Raw genomic sequence first — 20,296 nt, 5'->3', positions numbered from 1 at the left:
TATATAAGTAAATCTGTCTTTTATGCACACGTTTGTTAAAAAAAAAAATTCTTTTTTTTTTAACAAGCTTTTTTTTAGTCCGTTTTTTTGATGCATATTTCATAAAAAAGGACTTGATATGTGGATTTAAAGCAACATTCATGTCTCACGAAAAAGAAATCAATTATAGGGATCGGATCAAAGTACTCTTTTCAATTTAAAAGGGTATGCCGAACTACGAGCTCCAAAAGGATGCCTTCTATTGTAGCCGTTTACGTAATAGGATTTTTGGAGCTTGCATTTGAATGAAAAGGTAGAATTCTATCCTAAAAAGTGTAGATGTGTGTATTTTGCTTAAATAAAAAGGCTTGGTGAGTCACTTCAACATTGCTCAATGAAAGTAGACGTCAACTGGTTTATGTGAAGCGAAAAGACGATCATAAAGATATTTTATTATTATTATTATTTTTTTTTTCGATGTGGCTCACTCTTAGAAGCTTATCATGACGGACAAAAAATCAACAATAAAAAGCATTAACCAAAGTAGAATAGAGTCTATATAATAAAAGGGATTATAGACTGAAGAAAAAAGGCTACGAAATAAGAAGGTAACGCCCTTGTGCTTATGAGACTTCTTTAAAAAAAATTGTAATAGAATAAAGTAGTTTTTCTTGTTGTATCCATCATCGTTCTAGGTATTAAAATAAATGTGAACTCTTTGTTTCTATTTAGGAAAAAACATAAGACGTAGTTTCAGTGGGTTTGGTAAAGAAATCAAACGATTTAAAATTAGGTTACGTGGTGTAAAGCATAAAGCGTAAGATGTGGAATGGCTGACGTTAAGTATATGAAAGCAAGAAGAAGATTATTCGAACAATTAAAGCACTCGTGAATCCTCGCCGAAAAACTTTACTATTGTATGCTTAAAAAGAAAGTGTCCTTTAAATAGAATCCACTATACTCCAATGATATCTAAAAAGGTCAATGATTTTCTAAGAACGTTTTGCTTTAAAACCCTTTACCTTTTTTTAATGTAAGCTGTTTTGGAGTCATGGTTTTTGTTATTAACAGTTGAATGATTTCTTGTGGTACTTTGCAGTGTATCTTTACAATGACATTTGGTACAACATGACGAATGAAATGAGTCGTCTATTTTGGTACGTAAATTGGATGTTGTCATTGCTGAATGAGATGTTGAAGGCGTCAATGGTGAGAGAGATATTTCTTTTCTTGTCGTGCCTTGTTTTTCATGAAAATCGTTATATGTTGTACTTTTAAAAGTCACTTGCTTTTCTTTTGTTATACCCTCCATGAACGCTATTAAAATGACCGTAACATTATCTGTCAGATAAAGAAACGAAATAAAAAAAAAAAACTGACGTGAAAGCTTTTTATTTTTTTTATGATGAAGACGTATGAAAACGTACCATCGGATTTTTCGAGTGCCAAATCTACAAGACTTTTAAGTGAATGCTCGACATCTTTGGTTCTAAATATAATACGAATTTTTTTTTTTAAAGCGTACAAGTAATGATTTAAAAAATTACTGTTGAAGACACTGACGAAGAAACGATACTGCTTCGACAGGCGTTACTGAGTCGAAAAAACCATCACACGCCATAAGTAAAAATTCATCATCTATCAAATAAAAAAATTGTTTTGTATTATGTATAACGGAAGAGTTTCAAACCTTCTCTTAAATCAAATGTCATAATATCAGGATGAGCATCTAATCCTAGACAAAAATTGGTGATAGGGAGTTAAAAAAAAAGGAGAAGTTTTTTTTTTGAAAACTCAGCAGTACTTACCTAATAATTTTTGATATGAAGCTTTTTCCAAGTTACCGAATGCTTTGGAAACTGCTAATTGACCACAAAGATACCCATCTAGAATAAAGGTCCCTTCAGTACTTCGAACGCGCGTTAATTCCCTTTCACAACATGTTAAGCGATGATCTTCCGTTAAACACGCAACACGACCGCCACGTGATAAAATACATCGACTATAACGAATCCAAAAAAGAATGTGAAAACATGACACAATAGGTGGACGACATCACGCGTCAAGTGTTGATGTCTATTTTTTCTAGTACCTATCACCAAGATTGGCTACATAAAGTGTACGATTTTTTAAAAGTACAATACTAGCAGTGGATCCACTTGTTAATTTAGACTAATGAAATTATGCATAGCTTCTTTTTACAAAAAAAAATTAGTGTTTAGATACTGACCTTATTATGAAAATGGGAAACTTGAGAGGAATGGATGAGATTTGTTTTTAAATCATACTCATGACAAAGATTTTCTAACGCTTTGGTTTTGCTTTCATACTCATAAAAATGCCGTTGTAAAAGATCTTTTGATGAAAGTGACAAATCAATCCATGCTGTTTGACTTTCTTCAAAAGGAGAAGACAAGGAGTATTCGTGTTGTGAAGAAGAAACATGCACATCGACGTCTGGGTCTTCCGTTAAAAGAACATCATGACACAGATTAGTGATAGAGAGAAAAGGTATTTTAGCGGCTTGTAACGTCTCAAGTAAACAGTAGTATTTTTTTTGAGCTTCCAAAATAAATTTTAATTGATTGCATAAAGCGGATTCGACTTTTTGAAAGGCATCTTTTAGAGCATTAGGGAAATCTTGAAGAATGACGTGAAATAGTTTATTTAAAAAGAAAACCCTTCAAAAGTTACCTCCATTGAGATAATATTCCGAATGTGCTAAAACATGGTGAAAATGACGCGACACGTAATCAACAACTTCAATACCCCCATGACCATCATATATAGCGAAAAAATGAACCTTTAAGCGAAAATTCCATGACAGCACAAGATAGTGTTATATAACAAACATTACTTTTTCATGGTAAGGAAAAGAAGGAAGATGACAAAAGGTATTTAAATCTTTTAAAATTAAAACGCGGTCTTCCATTTGATTTCTTCGCCCTCGACAGGAATAAGAAGAACATAAAGGATGAAGAAAAAACGATTTGTTTTCCGATCGTGTAGAAACAATAGGGGAAATATGTTCGCAACATTGTTGCGTTGTATAAGCGGGATTTATACATACGGTATTACCCGCCATACCATGGTCCGAGTCTTGGTGAGGCATTGTTTGAAACATTTGAAAACAAGTCATAGTTTCCAAAGTGATAGAATTTTTAATATCGTGAAGATGGTTTTGGTAAACAGTTGGAGTGGTAGAATCTCCTTTTGTTTTTACAATTGGAGAGGAAGACAAAGGTTTCAAAAATGTTGGAGGCTCTAAGATTGTTGGAAAGAAGAAAAAAATAAATATATAAAATACGTTTTTTTTTTTTGTTAGCAGAAAAAAACAAAACAAACCTTGACGGTTTTTCTTTTGAGAGACACGGGATTTGTAAGGTAAAGGGGTTAATGTTTGAGGAGGATCATAATCAATGACAATTTCTAAAATACGATAAGTATCTGGAGAGCATAGGGAAGAATTTGTTTCAGACGTTTCATCAAATTGTGACAAGGTTTTTTTACAACATGTTTTGTCTTTTGAGTCTAATGCCGTTGATATATTTTCTTGATAACATGCCATATAACCTAACTTGATAACACAGTTGGTTTGACAATTTATCATGACAGGAATCAAAACTTTGCAGTTATTGCCCATATCACGAATAACACGGGAATGGACTTGAAAATTTCGGAACTCAACATTATTTGGACGTACTAATCTTAAAAGATGCTCAAGAAATGATGTATAAAATGATTTTGGAAGAATGATAGGTTTACATAAATCTTGAAGAGATTCATTTCCATCTATATAATTAGGATAGCATATGCATGTATCACATTGAAAACAATGATGAATGAAATTTTCAAAATGTGTACAACTATTCATAACAAATCGCATTAAAGCTAAAGCATTCGATGACCGGTTTTTTGATTCTTGACAGTGATCGCACATCAGTGTCGATTTTTGTTGACTATTATTTGAAATCAAAGTAGCGCTTTCACAATCCTTATGATTGGATTCAGACCTGTAATTCACTTTGTTAAGAGTTTTTTCCGTGTCATTTGTTTTACTTTGAGTATAACTCTCTTTAGATGTTTCGGTGACATTATGTAACATATTTTCAATTGAGGTAAAGACTGAAAAATAATCCTCAAAACTCATGCCTCGAATGTTTAATCTTATATTTAATATACAGCCATGCTTTTTAGTAAAAAATTATTCAAATTGTGTCTTCTACTTATTCTTTCAGGTAATGCAGTGCATGCATCTGGCTTCTATCAATCCCATACTCTTTAGTCCACCTAATCAAATTTAGTCGCGCGTTTAAAAAAAAAAAAAAAAAAAACAATTGCATTCCACTTTGCACGCTAAAGAGCTAAGGAAACACATACGATATGTGTAACATTTTAATTAAAAAATAGCGCAATGTTTTATTGACGTTATTATTGGAACAACTAAACACTTGGAATGACTCATCCTATAGCTCGAGTGATCATTTTTGTTTTGTTACTAGAAAAATTTACATGATGAACTTAGCTAAAGAAAAGTAATCAAAATTTAAACAACGGAAAAAAACAAATACATGTTTTAGTGTAACATTTATCACATAAAAATGTTGAAATTTTTTTTATTAGTGGTATTTACATTAAAAGAAAATGCTAATTTGTATGAAAAAACGTCATTTTAAGCGACAAATGGAGGTCTTTACACATGTTTCTGTTAAAGAAATTTAGAGTTATTAGGCGCAGTTGCGCTTGTCCTCGCGTTGAAATGTTTTTTTTTTGTTTAGCTCACGTTTAACAAGAGTAGACTGATTTTATTGTTAAAAACAAGTATGAGCGTTGTTATACGTTCATTGGACCCTTCAAAAGAAAAACTTTTGTTTCAATTAAATGAATATGCTGCATTAGTCGACTCTCTTCCGTACGTCGATAATTATGGTGTGGAAGAACGTGATGAAGTAAGGCAGCTTGTTGAAAATGAAATGGAGAAATTTCAGCCTAAGAATTACTTAGCACCTTTATCGTTTCCTTCCACCCCTTTCATTGATGCAGTTATGAATGTCATTGCACTTGAGTGTGCTAAGGATGTCAAGGACCCTCATGTTACGGACAACATGCCTTATGCATGGCAACGCCAACTGTATTGCTGTCAAGATCCGAATGCGCGTCTTACAATTCTCGACACAACCCGTTATGAACTTGTACCTCAACCAGAGTGTCAAATTCGAGATATGGAATCTTGGAGGCGTCATATTGATAATGCCAAAGCTCAAGTGAGTGTTCTCTTAAGACGCAACATATGGTGATTTTATGACGTTCACGTGAAGGTTGAGAATTCTGATAGCCGTCAAATCATTCTTAAGGTATTGAAGGAAACATCGCAAAAATCTTGGCAAAAACATGTACAACAATTACAGGGATCCGAATCAGCGTAAGATTTTATTTTATTATTAAAAAAAAACACGCATAAAAAAAAAAAAAAACTTTTATAGGTTACACCGTCATGTGGACAAATTGAAAGAACAAGTCGAGGCTGTTAACAAACGTAGAAAACTTGAACAAGTAAGCGTTTCTATTTTTGAAATCCATATAACTTGTTTTAATGAAAAAACCGTCTAAGGTTACCGGAGGAAATACATTACGTCTTCTAACCAATAACTATAAAACAATTTTTGAAAAGTACGCTTGTTAATATTTCTTTTCGTTTTGTTAAATAGTTTAGTCTGTAATGCACTATCATTCCAATTAATGACTTGTTAATTTATAGAAACGTTCAGCTTTTATCCGTCATAAAAACATTAGAAGCACAAGTACAGCAAATTCAAGACTCACTTGATTATACGCGTTGAAACATGTTGAACGAAAAGGAAAACTAATAGAACTCATATAAAATCAATATGCCTTGAAGAAAATAGTGTACACGGAAAATCTACTAAATTGGCTTGTTTGATTGTTTGTAGTAACATAAAAGTATCAATCAATCTAATAGCGTTAATGTTCTGTATCAATTTTTCTTAATAAGTATTCACGTTTTAAAATAAAAATTACTATAAAAAAATATATTAAAATAAAAAACATGTACTGCACAGTAGTGAGGTGTAAGAAAAACGAGATGAAAGTGTTTTCGCTTCCGATCTAACTAGTGAGAGTCTACGTGATAGGCCAAAAGGGTCCCAAAGCAGGTACTGTTACATGTTTTGGAGGAATGAAATATTTACCAAAGCCAACAAAGTTTTATGATGGTATTAAACGATTCTCAGCAACAATTTTTAAAAGCATTTCAAGAACAATTGAGTGAAGTTACAACAGAAGCTTATGTTATACAAAAACTTAGTTTACTTATGCGGCAACAGGATAACCCTGTTTTACAAAACACTATTCTTCAATTATGGTTAGAAGAAGTTCAACGATCAAATCATCCAACTCGACTTTTATCTTTATGTTATTTAGCGAATGATGTTATACAATATTTACGCATGTCGAAAGAAAATGTTGTGTACCGCTATAATTTCACAATTCCATTAGCTCAAGCTTTTGTGATCATACGACAAAAAGCTCCTTCAATTATACCAAAGATTTCACGTTTAATAGGTATCTTTCAAGACCGTATGATATATGACACCAAAACATTGAAGCTTTTAAATAGAGCATTAAATGAGGATTTTAATTCTGTCACAATAAGAGTGATTCCAAGTTTAATCTCTGATATGAAAAATTATCAAGAAGAACGTATTGCACTGTTAGAAAGGGAAGTTTTAGAAAAACAACAAAAGACGGATTCCGCTGTTCAAAATGTTAACACGAAAACATGTGCGCAAGAACATCATGTACCTGTTGCGACAACGTATTGCAATAACACTCCATCAGACTTTGCTACTCCGTCTCATGGTACCTTTTTTTCCGACTGTTGCTTAAAGCAGTCTTCTGTAAGCGCTCCAGTCAATTCGGACATTTCTCAACCTTGTATTGGTCATTACTTACCCCAAGTTATCAATCGACCTGATGATATTCTAAAGGAAGATGATTTAAAATCTTTGATTCAATGTTTTGAAGAAATGTGTGTACCTAAAATATCAACGAGCAATAAAAAGTTAACTGAACATTTGTTTTCTTTACAGCAATCTTTATCGCAACATCACAGCGCTAACAACAAGATGGATGTTGAACCTTCTTTTAAAGATTTTGAATTGTTACAAAAGTTAAGTGTTCAATGCCATGAAGCTATTGATGAAAAAGTAGAACGTAGACATAAAGAACAAGAGCGTGCACGATTTTCTTTAATTTCAATGGAACCTGTTTCAAAATCAGGAGCGAGTCGTGTTGAACTTTTATTGAAAAAAGAGTGGACTTTACGGAACCGTAAATCACAAATAGATCATTGCTTATACTGGAAACTTGTTGATTTCACTAAATATTTATCTTCACGTTTAACTACTTTTCGTGCCATTTTCAATACAGTTACTAAAGAAATTCAACGTCGAAATAAAACTCAAATCATGACCAACATTGTTACGAACAGTTGAACAGAGTATCATCACCAGAACTTTTAACGCATTTGATTTCTTTTCCTCTCAAAAAAAACACGTTAGCTATGCCTGTTTGACAAGCTCCATACGATACTTGAGGTTTAAAGTGTGTCCCAAGAAACTCCTATCGTTTTTGGAACTTAAAAAGGAAAAGTATTTATTTCAACTTTTCACTTTATTGTTCAACTCGACCAATTAACAAACAAATCAAATACCAGCCACGTTCTCGTCACCTGATTTTTTTAGTACAAAAAGATAAATCAAGCGTTTTAATTTTTTTGGGGCATAAGAATATCAATTTGTTTCTAAATCATAAAAGAATTCTTCGAGTCAATATCTTTTCTACATGTTGTCTAATTCTCTTTAATTAAAATGGTTGTAAGAGAATATTCCTCTTGGACTTGTTCTAAGTCAATTAGAAACTTTTATCAACTATGTGTCTTCCTTTTTGTACAAGAATAACATAAATGTCGAGTCATAGAAAAATACGCATACTTCACTAGGTTGTATTATATAAACACATTTTTTTGTTTTTCAACAAGCGTCGAATATTTTTGAATAAAACATGTTTTAACAAAACCAAAATGGCATTTGTTTCTTATAGAGGCAACAAAAATTTACCGTACCAGGTAAATGTGTATTTTTTTAAAAACATTTTTTACATGAATCCATTGTATTTACAACTTGTATCTTTTTTACTGTTGCCATTTTCGTAATAAGAAAATTTCGTTTGGATTAGTAATGTGTTGACGTTAGAGGTTTAGAAAAAATGACGCGTTTGTTTAGTGACAAATTTTTAAGTGAAATGCAAGAGCATGTTCGAGTCAATTTATGCTTAGAATTTTTCTCTCTTCCAAATGAGGCATCCTCAGATTGTGCTATAGTTGAACTGGGGTACCCTTCATGTGCTTTAGAACCACCTATGGTGGTGACAGGTGAACTTGGAGAAACGGGATACATTGAATCATCTATTAATTCATTACGGGTAAATAATAAAGCAAAGAATAGAATTAAAAAATAAAGCACGGTATCTTTAGGTTAGTGTACGTTTCGCTACTTTAAAAGATTCCATTCGAAACGAGTTGCTGAAACCTTTACTTCAACGCGTTCATTTTCATACAACAAAGAAGCTCACAATTATAAGACGCCAACCAATCTCCTCCTACGATATATCCTTTTTATTTCACTATAATCATCTTCATACGTCAACTTCGCATCAACTCGAATCACAGTTTACTGCGGTAAGACATTACACTTATCATGTTAACAATTATAATGAACATTACAAATTTTCTCTTAGATGCTGCTAGCCATTCAACAACGTTTAAATATTCTACTTGAGTACCCTAACCACTTTCAGTGTATCACTGCTAACACAATAGTAACAGCTTTAGTAGATCTTCATTCTTTTTTATTAAAGCCTTCGTAACCCTTGCAACATAAACATATCTGTGTTTTGGAATCACATACACAACACTATGGTTTTTCATTTTGAAAAAACGCAAGTTTTACAAATCACTGCAATTAAAAAAAAATACTGCTTCCTTTTTCCAGTTAAGCTTTGTAAGCTTTTACGCTCAACACATTTCTTCTATCCATTCACTATTCTTTCTTTGCATCATGCGTGATTTTTAGATATTTCATAGTTTTTTTAATAAAGAACTGTAAACTTGTTGTCTTTATAAGACTCATTTTTGAGTGTTTTTTGATTTTAACTAGATAAATTTTTGACTAGCTTTTTTCTAACTATGTATAAATGTAAGCAAAAAAAAAAAACACCCATTGGCTTTTTTATTGTTCAATATTTTTTATAACAACTTTAAAAATAAAATTTTTTGGTTAAACGAATTTTATGTAAAAAATTTTTAATAATGATAAAACTAATAAATTGAGTTGATTTCATATTTTCAGATTCAATATAAAAGTGTAATAACATCTTACACTTTTTTTTGGAGAAACAACTCGCTAGCCTTAATCGACAGTGACATAACTTGAAAAAGCTTTCCTTTTTTTTTCGATTGACAAGAAACATAAAATGCGTTAACTCATTTAAGCTAAAATTTCGGTAACAGTGGTTTCATGACTTTTTTCTGATAAACCACCAACACTGTGACTTCCGCTTTGTGTACTACTATCACGAGTGCGTTCTTTGAATAACGTTTTTTGCAATTTTCTTCGACTATTTCTCGGCACTTTATGTTTTAAATCAGTTGAAGAAGTATTCTTTTGAGGAAAGATGCTTTCATTTTGACTACTAAAGTTATCATTTGTCGGTTCAGTTTTTTCACTTTGTGTTGTATAAAAATGTGAGTTGCTAGTGTTTGTTTCCATAATTGAAGAATCTGAGTTTTTATAAGTTTCCAAAAGTTGAAGAGGTGTATTTCCTTGTATATCTTGTAAGGATGAATCACCATTACGAGATAATAAATAATTGAATATTTCTTCGGAACCTTGACATGCTGCTATATGTAACGCTGAATATCCCTTATTATTTTGAAAATTAGGAGTAGCTCCGGCATCAACAAGCATTTGAACAGATACAAAATGAGCGGAGAATGAAGCTGCAATTAACGGTGTACTATTCGACTACATTAAATAGAGACAATCATGAGCAATGGGATAATTAATGATAATGAAATTATTACCATGGTAACTAAATTGGGATCAGCTCCTGCTTTCAAAAGGGCTTGGATGATAGTTGGGTGTTTTGCACAGCTAGCAAGATAAATAGCAGAACAACCGTTACCCTTAGGTGAAAAAAAAAAAAAAAGTTTCTATGAAATTTATTAAACATAACACAACGAGATGGCAACCTTTGTTAATTGGTTCACTTGTATAGCAGGTAAAGAAAGTAAATAATGTACAATACGAAGGTGACCACGAAACGCTGAAAGGTGCAAGGGTGTTCGTCCATGCTGATTATACATATTAATGTCCACGTCTTGTAAACTAACAAGATAGTGAAGACATTGAACACTATTGTTTAAAGCAGCCACATGCAAAGCAAAATGTCCATCCTAAAAATTCAATAAAACAACTTTTTCAAATTTTCTATGAAATGCTTACTTTTGTTGGAATTTGAAGTATTTTAGAATCAATATTATTTTCTTTTAGAACGAGTGGATTATCCGTAACAAGTGCTTCGTAAATATGTCCTTCCTAATGTACGATAGTGTAAAAATAAAAAATAAAACTTGTTAGTAGGACAAAGATAGAAAGAACATACGAGTATCATTGGATTAATCTATACAGAGAATATATTAATAGCAAATGAAGAAAAAAAAAATATGGTGCAGTAGATAACGAAGCTATATGTATAGCCTGATTTGTCACTTTCAAACGATCTTATTGTGTTTGTATTTCTGCAAAGTCGCGAGCACAGTAATATTTTATTGTGAATAAAATCTTAATTTATCACAATACGCGAGGTTACAAATTATCTGAAAAAAAAATTAATAGAAGCCAATGACTTTCTAGTAAACAGGGAAAAACAAAAAATATATATATAATGATTTCATTTGATTAAATCAACACCAAATTTCGAAAACAAAAAAATCGTTTTACCTATAGAAATAATTTAAAAAAACAAATTATAAAAAAAAGAAAAATTACACCTTGTTTTTTTGTTCCATTAAAGTAAACTGGGGGATAATTAAACAGTTGATGCACATGCAATTTTATTATGTCGTACACCAAGGTTCAATTTATTTTTCTTTAAAAATAATAAAGTCAGGTAGTTAATATGCAGATGTTTGTCTTTTATACAATAGTTTTGGTCAAAATACTCGAACGAACAGTGTCAGGTATTTTTGGAAACATGCCTAGTTTTGATTCTTGAGATAGATGAATGTTTAAATCTGGTGGTGCCACATAATGATAGAAAACAAATGATAAATTTCAATTGATTGTAAGCATATTGGGTTTTTATATAGTGTCTTTTATTTTTAGTGATACAATAAGTTTTTACATTACAAAACTAATTTTATATTTAAAAAAAAAAGACAGGCCTTTTATAAAAAAATTAAGCTTAGAAATTTTTTGTAAAATTCTTTTAAATTTCGGTAGTATTCAAAATGTTACAAAAGTTTTATTTAGGTAAAGCCAAAGAAAACATAAACAATGAAGAAATGATTGATTTAGAATATACAACTATGGATGATACGTTTTCGAAAAACGATAAAACTTATTTAAATAATTCAAATGATATGTCATCAGGAAAATATCTTTGGTTAAGGACTTTACCGAATGTTATTGAAATGGGTTCAACGTTCATTAAGCCATATTTTACTTCCTTACAATATCAACAATCACTGCAAAATATAGAAGAGTCCACTCTAATACGATTTCTTTGTTTTTCCGGCGGATTCGCTTTGGTTCTTTCAAATATCTTATCTTTATTAGATTTCCTTAAAATTTTCACCGGACCTCTCATGTACGTTCTTCATATATATCAAGCTTTTTTTGGATGCGTTATCATGATACTGGAAGCTCATGAATATAGTTTTTTACACCATCTTAAACCTTGGATGTTACAATGGTTTCGATTTCTTACCGTACCAGCTGGAAAAGGAGCATTTTATTTATTTGTTGGATCGCTAGGTGTAGCTTTATGGATATCAAATTTTTTGGTTTTTCTTATTGGTGTGTACATGGTCTGTATGGGAGTCACTTTAATATCTTTTTATCTTCATCGTCGAAGTGTATTGAAACAACAATGCAAGGGCGAAAATCTCCTTTATACTTCTGTTGATAAGGACGTAAACTTAGTCACGTATTGCCAAGCTGATAACCCTTTATTATACAATTGTTCTACAAACGATGATCAAACAACAAATTCAACATATTATGTTCCCAAATCACAGAAATGGATGTCAACGTCTCTTGAAGATGATTTGAAATCCAATGATACAAGTAATTTTTCTACTCAATACGAACAACATGATAAGACATTTGAAAAAAAACAAGATATGAGAATAAATTCTTATAAAATGACAGGTCATCAATATAAGCACCCAGATCCCTCCAGTGATTTTGATACATCCTTTCAAAACGTTCTACCCAACATCGATTCCCACTTTCACAAACGTGACAATAAATGCTTTTCTTTGTAATCTCAACCTTATAGAAACAGTACATAAAATTTTTTTTCATATAGGTTATAATACAATGGTATCCTCTTGTCCTGATTTAAATCTTTTTCTTTTTATTTTCTTATATTTTAATGTTTTTTTTTTGTAACGGGTTTAAAAGCTTAAAAGAATTTGAAATTCTTTTTTATTCCGTTTCCAATTTTTCGATGTTTATCGAAAAACATATATAACAGGTCCTGTATGAGTCAAGTAGAAGACCCGCGGCAACTTGGAATTTCTGTTTTATTTATAATCTATTTTTATATATGTTGTTTAAGAGTCGGGTTGATAGAGAAACTCAAAAACAAACACTGTACAAGCCTCAATTTTTCAACGGTTTGCATTAAGCAATATTGTTGCAAATATTATCTTGTTTTAAAAATTAATTACTTCATCAAATAAACCTTCAATAAAATTTGTTTAGTGAATGTTAAAACATGTAAGCATTTAAACTTTGTTTATTTCAAAATTTTGAGTCTCTTGATACATGACTCTCACGTGGAAGCACAGTTTTCCTTTTCATAATTTAGTTTGTTTTGATTGCAAAATTACCACCACATAAAACATGGTGTTACACGCAGAATCGCAAAGTGTTAGCGACATGGTGGAGTCAAGGTGCCTCAATAGTTTTTAGAGAAAAAAAAATGTTTTTTAAAGAGCGAAAAAGAAAGCATTTGATGAAGGGTAGACAAAATTTCAGTGTTTATTAAATACAACAAGTAGAGTTTTCCGTTGATTTTTTTTATGTGCAAAATATTGTTTTCAGAGTGAAGGAACGTAAATCTTTATTTACGAGTGTAAGAAAAAGCCATTTACGCAGATGAATTCGACGAAAATCAAAAAAATTAAGCTCATTAAGTTATTTTAAAATTAAATTGATTAAATAGAAAACTTAAAGTAATTTGAGGTTGAAGTAAATCTTGAAACTTTTTACTTGGTGTCATAATACTTTTTCGAGATGCGTTGACATCCGGCCCTGTCTTCTTCAGCAGAACAACCAGTGACTATTTAATTTCAAACAAAAATAAACTCATTTCGTGATTTCAAGCATGAGTACACCGCAAGATAAAAAATTTAGCGAGCTGGGCAAAGGTTTAATTCATTTTAACTCCAATCAGAGAAAAAAATGTAACAGGTGATTTGATTAATAATGTAAATAAAAAGATGTTTTGCTCTAGATTTAAAACAAGTGGAAGAACTTTTATCTCACAAAGCAAAGGATTTTGATCATGAGGACTTTTTTAAACTTTGGATTGTGTTATTTTTTGGTAAGAGTAGCATACGATTGAATGGGGTCTTTGTCATGTAGTAGTAGTTTGTCTTTCGACATTACCTCTTTTTTCTTAGCATTATGGAATGCCGACGGTCCCCAAGCATCCCAGGAACTGAGTTTGACATTTTCTAAACTTCTCTATAAGGTTCCGAAAAAATCTATCGGTGTGTGGATGGATGCCTTTTGGTTCACACTTCAAAAAGAATGGAACAAATTGGATAAGTATAGGTAAATTTATCGAGATACTTAGTAATTTACAATAAAAAAGTATTTTGGTTGTCTAATAGAGTTGAAAAGTTTCAATTATTGATACGGCTTTTTCTTACTGAAACGTTTCTTTTTCTTCGACAAAATCAATGGGATTCCAAAGTGAATAAAACCATTCTGCTTTTTTTTCTACAACTAATGAATGTTTATTTTATTCTGTAGATGATTGAATTCGCTACGAGTTCTTGGGTTTATGGACCGATCAATGGTGTTCAAACTACAAATGTTGTGGGTGTTGTATATCAATTGATCGATGTGTTTATGGAGGTTTTGCGACCAATAGCAGAAAACGATAAAGTAAGCTTTGCGGCTAAAGATTTTCGAGCCAACGACTTGTATTTTTTCCTGTTATCCACAGAACTTTACACCGTCAACTCTTCTTTTATTAATTCATGATTTTATCCTTGTAATGCACGTTCGGGCTGTTTGATAAAGAAAAAAATTTATCTCATGTACCCGAACATAAACGTTTTGTTATGTTAGGCCTTGGTCAAAGGAAGTCATTCCGGTGTAGCGGAGAAAGTTCATATGCAGGTTAGAATTCGCAACGATCATTTTAAAGATTATTATGGGTTACGAGAATCAAAAATGTTACTCGCTTACTATTTTCAAATTTTAAAATATCTTTCAATGCAAACTCTTCTTATGTGGCTACCATTAGTAAAGTTTTTCTTATTTATCAAAAGTCACTATTAGACTATTAGTGTTAAAAAAACACATTTACACTCATTTTTAGTTATCTCTCCAGTTATCGGTCACTAATTCTCCGACTCCGTCTTTTATTCTGTAAATTCATTATTTGACTCTCCAATTTTTTGTAACTAATCCACACACTATCTTGCTTCTTCAATCACGCTGGCGCTCCGTGACTCGCTCTGTAGTTATTATGTGTTTTGTGTAGTGACTTACATTGCAGGTGTACGACGCACGGATTGTGTCATGTTTCACTAAGGCGTGAAATTATGAATGGTTTTCTACTAGTTTACGTTAGTGTATTATTCCTGCTGTTTAAAACTAAGTTGGTAACAGTTTTGTAAAAGAAAACATTAGTAGAGTTGATGTGGAGAGAAACTGTCTAGTGTATGAAAAATTAATTCTACAATTTGCATTGAAAAAATGATTCGTCAAGTCGTGTGTAATTGTATACAATTTTGTTAACAAAATTGTTAAGGCAGTGTATTGTGAACATCAGGATTACTCATTGATTTTGTTGCTAAGAATCAGTGTAATACAAAGTAAAACGGAAAGAAATTCTTTTTGTTTTTTCTTGTAGATCATAGGAAAATTGAAAGCAGAAAATGAGAATGAAGTGGAACAAGTGGCTAAATGTTTGTTTCGGTATGGATCTTTAGGAGAGAAAGGTGTACGCATAAAACGAGTCTTTAGAAGTATTGAAGTGTTGGATAAAGGTGAGGACTTGTTGAAAATGTCTTGTTGTAACAAATTTTGTACATTTGGATGCTAGCTTTAAGCAAAGTTAATAAAAAAGTGGATTATGAACATCTTATTGAAGATATCCGATCGAAGAGCATAGGAATTAAGGAAAATTTAACTTCTGAACAAATGAAGGCGTCATCTCAACAATGCAAAAAAACCAAGAATAAAAGATTGCGGAAAATAAAACGACACGTTCGTTTAACGTATTGTACACGGCGTCGTCGAATTTTCAAGCGTCAAGCTTCAACAAAACTTTAAATTAAAAATAACATATTTCACTCTTATTACAAATGATATTAAAACATAATTCAATGCGTTATGTAGTGTCTTTTTACGTCAACTAAGTAAAAAATTGTATCTTGGTGTACAAAATGACGTAAACAAGACAAAAGATATGCTTGCTATTGGAAATTTTATACGCTTGCCATCTGGTAAAGCAGTAATTTGTTTCCAAGGACTGTAAAGCAAGTAGAGTTAGGAAATGTTAGAAATCATTTGATCGTCAATTCCTTTTTTTTTTTGTACAAGTGTAATAAAAAAAAATTTTGGAAAAAGAGTAAAATTATTTTTTAAAAGTGTGTCAAGAGAAGGAACATAAAAAATATGAAGGAATACGGTATGAACCTTTGGTGGACATTCGATCATGTTCTCCAAGGAGAGCAGCTGAAAAAGAATACGTGTTGTTCGATTGATACAGCAAACAAGAAAAATATCATGTCAATTGCTATGGGAACAATGCCTTGTACAGCACAAAATCGACATTCAAAAGGATTGGGCGCACCAGTTGCCGTGATCTCTTTCGAGTCATTAGAACGGAAAGATAGTCAAACGGGAGAAAATCAAAGAAGACATCAAAAACAAAAAGTTTTTACCTATTTATGCCATGCTCAGAAAAAAAATTATTTCCTTGATGGATTCCATTATGGAGCAGATTGTATCATGTATAAGGGTAAAGATGTTAAATTTTTCGTTTTTGACGACTAGCAGAGTAGCACACTTTTAACTTGACGAATATTTATGAATAGGATTAAGTGATAACCATCATGGAACGCACATTTTTAATACTTTCACCGAGGTAGAGAAAATTTCGTGTACAGGTCTTGTTACTATGGTTCGCTTAGCAAGCGAGGTGAAAAAAAAGGTTGGTAGTACTTCCATTGCATTTTTCCATAAAGAGATTTTTTTTTTATGCAGCTTGTTTTAATTTTCATAAAAGATACAAGAATTAAATTGAACTCTCTAGTTGCAAAGACGCATCAGAAAGAAATCGAAAGTATGTGTGTTGAAAGATTTCTTTGAGAGAAACACTTTACTGTTTTTGAAACCAATCAAAATTTTTCTGCGGTACTGATTTTGTGACTGCACTTTTTACTATTACTTTAATTTAAAACATATATATTTTAAAATAGACTACCGTTGAAAAAGTGGAAAGGTAACATCCACAAACATAACTTGAGCACGTGCTGTTTTATTTACTGTTGTTGTTAAAAGCTTTTTAACGCATGCATTTAAACATGAGTGTCACAATGATATTGGGACTAACACGTGCGAGTTGAAAGAATGTCAGTTTTGTAGGAGCTGTTTACTTCAATCCGGAAAAAATAAATTTCCTCTTTCAAAATACGTTATCAAAACAGATTTCAACGTAAATTTTTTTTTTAAAACCCACTGTTAATCCTTCTACGTTCTATCTTGATATTTTTGAAAACAAAAATGTTATCAACCTTACAATATCTTTTCTTTCTTTCCTTTGTCGCCGGTTCCGTTTTTTCTTTTGAAAAAAGCATACAGTTTGAAGCATGGAATCCAGCAGAGCCAACAACACCAAAACTATTCACAGCTTGCTTCGTAGGTAGAGTTGCTGACCTTACATTAACTATTGGTAGCGCCGTCCTTACCATGAAAGAAGCAACAACAAAAAATGTAGACGATGGAGCATGTTACGCACTTACAAGTTGTGATATATGGGAAGAACTAGCAAAATTACCTGGCGATAAAGGAAAAGAATTAAAAAAAGATTTAACGACTGCTAAATTAACAACATCTGCTTCTATTACAGGCGAAATGCTGTTTCGCATTAACAGTGTTCATGTTAAGATCCCTGCTGCAAATGAGTCGGTGACTGTAAATGAGACCCCGTCTTTTAACATGTTGCATTTGGACGGCTATCATGGCTGTAAAACCAGCGCAAAACTTGACGGCATGGAATCAGTATTCAGGACAGTGGTTTTGAACAAAAAGAAAGACTATCCTCAATGTATTACAGCGGACGTGTATAATAAACTTTCGGATGAAAAAATGAAAGATAAAGATGGAAATGACTACAAAGATTATGGAGAAATTTTGTTTAGATCTCTTACTCCAGACGGAACTGCAAAAAACATTAAAGATAAAAATAATTTGATGGAAGAAATCACATGTTCAGGAGCTGCTTCGGTGTTTGTTGCGTCGTTTGCTATTTTGGCAAGCTTATTATCCATTACCGGAATTCTCAAACAGTAAAAAACATATAATATTATAAACTTTAAGTTCCGTACGTAACAGGAAAATGTGTCAATAATGATGTCGTTTATTTTTTTGTAATTGCGTATCTAGAAAAAAAATGATTACAGACAATTAAAAAAATTTTAATATTTTTTCATTTTAAAAAAATATGGTTTTCAAGTGTCGTAAAATTTTTGTTTGATTAATTACTCTAAGTATTTCGTGTATGTCAATGAATAAATTTTTTTTGTAGTATTCTTTACCATTACAAGAATTTAAATAAGATTTTGAACTGAATAGATAAAGTACAAGTTGTTGACACTTTTCTTTTTACATATCACTTTGAATTTAATTGTCACACTTTGAATTGTTGAAAGTGACAATCTAGTTGTTCACTGCAATACCCCTTGTGGCAAAACATTGAGAATAGGGTTTTTCCACGAGGTAATGTATGTAAACCAAAAAGTATTTTAGAAAAAGTGGCTTTTTCAATGACTAGAACAAACGCAAGGTAAAATGCTTTATTCATAAATTTTAATGAAAAGGTGTGATTAAAAAGACCGTTTTTTTTTACAAATAAGAATGTATTGATTATAAAAAATATATTTATTATTTCTTTATTAGTATAAATTTTTTTTTTAAATTATTTAGAACACTAATTTTGGTAAGTAAGAAAAAATAATATTTTTTTTGAAACTACGAGTCGCTTAAAGTTAAAATAGTAAGAACGTATTGAAATAAATTCATAATATCAAGATACAATGATAATGTTGCAAATACATAATCATCAATAGAATACTGATGTTTTTTTTGTCCACCAACGATAAGCTGTTGTAATAAAAAAAATATTGTTTGATATCAAAATAGAAATTAAAATTTACTTGTGTATCGTAAATAATGTAGGATGAGAAAAGAACCACACCAATATAAGCAAGAACTAAATGAAACACTCGACTCTTGATGAAAATACCTATTATAGATACCAGAAAAAACGTTATTCCCGCAACGAAAAAATAGACTCCGTATCCTACAAAAGAATGTAATAAAAATGCATGCATAAAGAATTGGAATACCAGTAAAATCGTATTTTGTTTGAAAAGCAAAAACCGTTAGCGCTAAAAATATGAATAATGTTATGCCAATAGCGAGTAAAAAAGTTTTTTGTGTAGTCTCAATCACAATGCTCTAAAAAAAATTAAGGTAAACAAACATTAAAAAAATATATTCATTAAAAAACCAACGGTCTTACACTTAATACTAAGCCAAATAAACCTGAAATACTGCAAAGTATAATAAGATTCAGAGGATGCATTCTTAAAAGGCTTGGGATACACATTGCAACTGAATTGAAAAAATTTTACATTGATTCAAGCAATTTATTTTTCTTACCAAGTATTAAAACGGTTAAAAGTATTAGTGGTATAAAAATAAAACCTCTGTGTTCTAGCATAAATTGAGAAAGCGATGGAATGTAACGGACCGCTGAAATAATGGAGAATGAAATCTGTTAAAAAAATAGCATTGAGAAACTTCAAAAAACCAAAAAGAAAGACAACGATTACCAAAAGTTGTACCGAAAGTAATGAATAAACTCTTCGAATAAAAGCATGACGAATCATGATACTTGTTGATTCATCGAAATACGTTTTAACCGGTTCATTTGAAAAAGGTGGACAAGTATTGGCTTCAGGGTCATAATTCTATTTTTGAAAAAAACGAGAGATCAAATAAAAGACAAAGAAATATTGTAAATTTCATTACATGTTGAGGTGGCAAAGGTCGTTGATTATATGGAGGAATATATGTCGGGGTTGGAGCAGTATAAGAAGTATTAGGGGGATAGGACGAGGGAGGTACTTGATATGCATTAGGGGGATAAGGTACTGTATATGCTTGTGGGTAATTACCATGTGTTCCAGTATAACCATTTGGGTTTCTTATACCTTGCCCAGATCCATAATACATATTGCAATAAGGACCATTAGGTGCGTTATTATAAACTGGATTGTTTAATGGTTCATTAGCTGGTGGTACAACATTAGGTCTCATGGTGAAGTAGTCTTTTATGTAGTACGGATTTTAATAAAGAGAATGAAAGAGATTAAAATTTTACGAAATTTGAAGGTTATTTTTTTTTAATTTAATTGTTAGAATAGCATTGCAGTAAATTTTACGACTTGTTAATATTTTTTCTTTTCTTTTTACAGTAA

At 31.4% G+C, this 20,296-nt stretch overlaps 5 protein-coding genes across 17 annotated transcripts; 2 read left to right on the top strand and 3 right to left on the bottom strand.

Moving 5' to 3' along the window:
- Positions 1-421: 421 nt before the first annotated feature.
- On the bottom strand, positions 422-4,199 carry LOC128882974 (uncharacterized). 2 transcript variants are annotated; one of them, XR_008458646.1, is made up of 12 exons: positions 3,325-4,199; positions 2,837-3,243; positions 2,674-2,782; positions 2,210-2,619; positions 2,072-2,151; positions 1,788-1,981; positions 1,670-1,714; positions 1,527-1,617; positions 1,407-1,468; positions 1,002-1,320; positions 778-951; positions 422-703 (listed from the first exon to the last, which is right to left on the bottom strand). XR_008458646.1 is itself a non-coding variant. In XM_054134877.1 (11 exons), the coding sequence occupies exons 1-11, from the start codon at positions 4,127-4,129 to the stop codon at positions 921-923; spliced, it is 2,553 nt and encodes an 850-aa protein (XP_053990852.1). In that variant the 5' UTR covers positions 4,130-4,199; the 3' UTR covers positions 422-920. The 2 variants fall into 2 exon arrangements, 1 of the variants encoding a protein (XP_053990852.1); XM_054134877.1 differs by having other exon boundaries at positions 422-951.
- Positions 4,200-4,715: 516 nt separating this feature from the next.
- Positions 4,716-9,251, top strand: LOC128883003 (uncharacterized). Of its 3 annotated transcripts, none has more exons than XM_054134936.1 (8): positions 4,716-5,243; positions 5,298-5,401; positions 5,463-5,532; positions 5,591-5,649; positions 5,738-8,481; positions 8,534-8,737; positions 8,797-9,059; positions 9,132-9,251. In XM_054134936.1, the coding sequence occupies exon 5, from the start codon at positions 6,207-6,209 to the stop codon at positions 7,491-7,493; it is 1,287 nt and encodes a 428-aa protein (XP_053990911.1). In that variant the 5' UTR covers positions 4,716-5,243; positions 5,298-5,401; positions 5,463-5,532; positions 5,591-5,649; positions 5,738-6,206; the 3' UTR covers positions 7,494-8,481; positions 8,534-8,737; positions 8,797-9,059; positions 9,132-9,251. The 3 variants fall into 3 exon arrangements, with proteins under 3 accessions (XP_053990911.1, XP_053990912.1, XP_053990914.1); XM_054134937.1 differs by lacking the exon at positions 9,132-9,251 and having other exon boundaries at positions 4,716-4,928; positions 5,023-5,243; positions 8,797-9,011; XM_054134939.1 differs by lacking the exon at positions 9,132-9,251 and having other exon boundaries at positions 8,797-9,028.
- Positions 9,252-9,497: 246 nt separating this feature from the next.
- LOC128883005 (ankyrin repeat domain-containing protein 50-like) lies at positions 9,498-10,865 on the bottom strand. The gene is made up of 5 exons (XM_054134946.1): positions 10,723-10,865; positions 10,563-10,655; positions 10,310-10,513; positions 10,142-10,243; positions 9,498-10,082 (listed from the first exon to the last, which is right to left on the bottom strand). The coding sequence occupies exons 1-5, from the start codon at positions 10,729-10,731 to the stop codon at positions 9,546-9,548; spliced, it is 945 nt and encodes a 314-aa protein (XP_053990921.1). The 5' UTR covers positions 10,732-10,865; the 3' UTR covers positions 9,498-9,545.
- Positions 10,866-11,072: 207 nt separating this feature from the next.
- LOC128883004 (uncharacterized) lies at positions 11,073-18,421 on the top strand. Of its 10 annotated transcripts, XR_008458673.1 has the most exons (13): positions 11,073-13,064; positions 13,207-13,344; positions 13,392-13,753; positions 13,804-13,893; positions 13,973-14,126; positions 14,186-14,267; positions 14,328-14,462; positions 14,524-14,571; positions 14,649-14,699; positions 15,439-15,574; positions 15,631-16,551; positions 16,628-16,743; positions 16,797-18,421. XR_008458673.1 is itself a non-coding variant. In XM_054134944.1 (12 exons), the coding sequence occupies exons 4-12, from the start codon at positions 13,675-13,677 to the stop codon at positions 15,858-15,860; spliced, it is 1,005 nt and encodes a 334-aa protein (XP_053990919.1). In that variant the 5' UTR covers positions 11,073-13,064; positions 13,207-13,344; positions 13,392-13,522; positions 13,618-13,674; the 3' UTR covers positions 15,861-18,421. The 10 variants fall into 10 exon arrangements, 5 of the variants coding, with proteins under 5 accessions (XP_053990919.1, XP_053990916.1, XP_053990918.1 ...); XR_008458672.1 differs by having other exon boundaries at positions 16,628-18,421; XR_008458671.1 differs by having other exon boundaries at positions 15,631-16,743.
- A 256-nt stretch (positions 18,422-18,677) lies between these two features.
- LOC128882940 (protein lifeguard 4-like) lies at positions 18,678-20,271 on the bottom strand. Its single transcript, XM_054134805.1, has 7 exons — positions 19,848-20,271; positions 19,649-19,786; positions 19,476-19,590; positions 19,336-19,427; positions 19,160-19,271; positions 18,968-19,113; positions 18,678-18,914 (listed from the first exon to the last, which is right to left on the bottom strand). Exons 1-7 carry the CDS (start codon positions 20,133-20,135, stop codon positions 18,783-18,785), a joined length of 1,023 nt encoding a protein of 340 aa, XP_053990780.1. The 5' UTR covers positions 20,136-20,271; the 3' UTR covers positions 18,678-18,782.
- Positions 20,272-20,296: the final 25 nt, after the last annotated feature.

This window comes from Hylaeus volcanicus, unplaced genomic scaffold (assembly GCF_026283585.1).
Source record: "Hylaeus volcanicus isolate JK05 unplaced genomic scaffold, UHH_iyHylVolc1.0_haploid 12197, whole genome shotgun sequence".
Lineage (NCBI taxonomy): Eukaryota > Metazoa > Arthropoda > Insecta > Hymenoptera > Colletidae > Hylaeus > Hylaeus volcanicus.
The sequence above is the reverse complement of the archived record's forward strand: the minus strand, read 5'-3'. Positions and strand labels throughout refer to the sequence as shown.

What these genes read in the sequence shown, in the direction of transcription:
- LOC128882974 (XM_054134877.1), bottom strand. Translation starts at nt 4,129, where the DNA reads ATGAGTTTTGAGGATTATTTTTCAGTCTTTACCTCAATTGAAAATATG. An exon ending in TTCATATCAAAAATTATTAG is followed by an intron (nt 1,715 to 1,787) that starts GTAAGTACTGCT and finishes ATTTTTGTCTAG; the next exon opens with GATTAGATGCTCATCCTGAT. An exon ending in GACATTTGATTTAAGAGAAG is followed by an intron (nt 1,618 to 1,669) that starts GTTTGAAACTCT and finishes TTTATTTGATAG; the next exon opens with ATGATGAATTTTTACTTATG.
- LOC128883003 (XM_054134936.1), top strand. Translation starts at nt 6,207, where the DNA reads ATGATGGTATTAAACGATTCTCAGCAACAATTTTTAAAAGCATTTCAA.
- LOC128883005 (XM_054134946.1), bottom strand. An exon ending in TACTTCAAATTCCAACAAAA is followed by an intron (nt 10,514 to 10,562) that starts GTAAGCATTTCA and finishes TTGAATTTTTAG; the next exon opens with GATGGACATTTTGCTTTGCA. An exon ending in AAGTGAACCAATTAACAAAG is followed by an intron (nt 10,244 to 10,309) that starts GTTGCCATCTCG and finishes TTTTCACCTAAG; the next exon opens with GGTAACGGTTGTTCTGCTAT.
- LOC128883004 (XM_054134944.1), top strand. Translation starts at nt 13,675, where the DNA reads ATGAGTACACCGCAAGATAAAAAATTTAGCGAGCTGGGCAAAGGTTTA. An exon ending in AACAAATTGGATAAGTATAG is followed by an intron (nt 14,127 to 14,185) that starts GTAAATTTATCG and finishes GTTGTCTAATAG; the next exon opens with AGTTGAAAAGTTTCAATTAT. An exon ending in AAAATCAATGGGATTCCAAA is followed by an intron (nt 14,268 to 14,327) that starts GTGAATAAAACC and finishes TTTATTCTGTAG; the next exon opens with ATGATTGAATTCGCTACGAG.
- LOC128882940 (XM_054134805.1), bottom strand. Translation starts at nt 20,135, where the DNA reads ATGAGACCTAATGTTGTACCACCAGCTAATGAACCATTAAACAATCCA. An exon ending in TACTTTCGGTACAACTTTTG is followed by an intron (nt 19,591 to 19,648) that starts GTAATCGTTGTC and finishes TTTTTTTAACAG; the next exon opens with ATTTCATTCTCCATTATTTC. An exon ending in ACATTATTTACGATACACAA is followed by an intron (nt 18,915 to 18,967) that starts GTAAATTTTAAT and finishes TTATTACAACAG; the next exon opens with CTTATCGTTGGTGGACAAAA.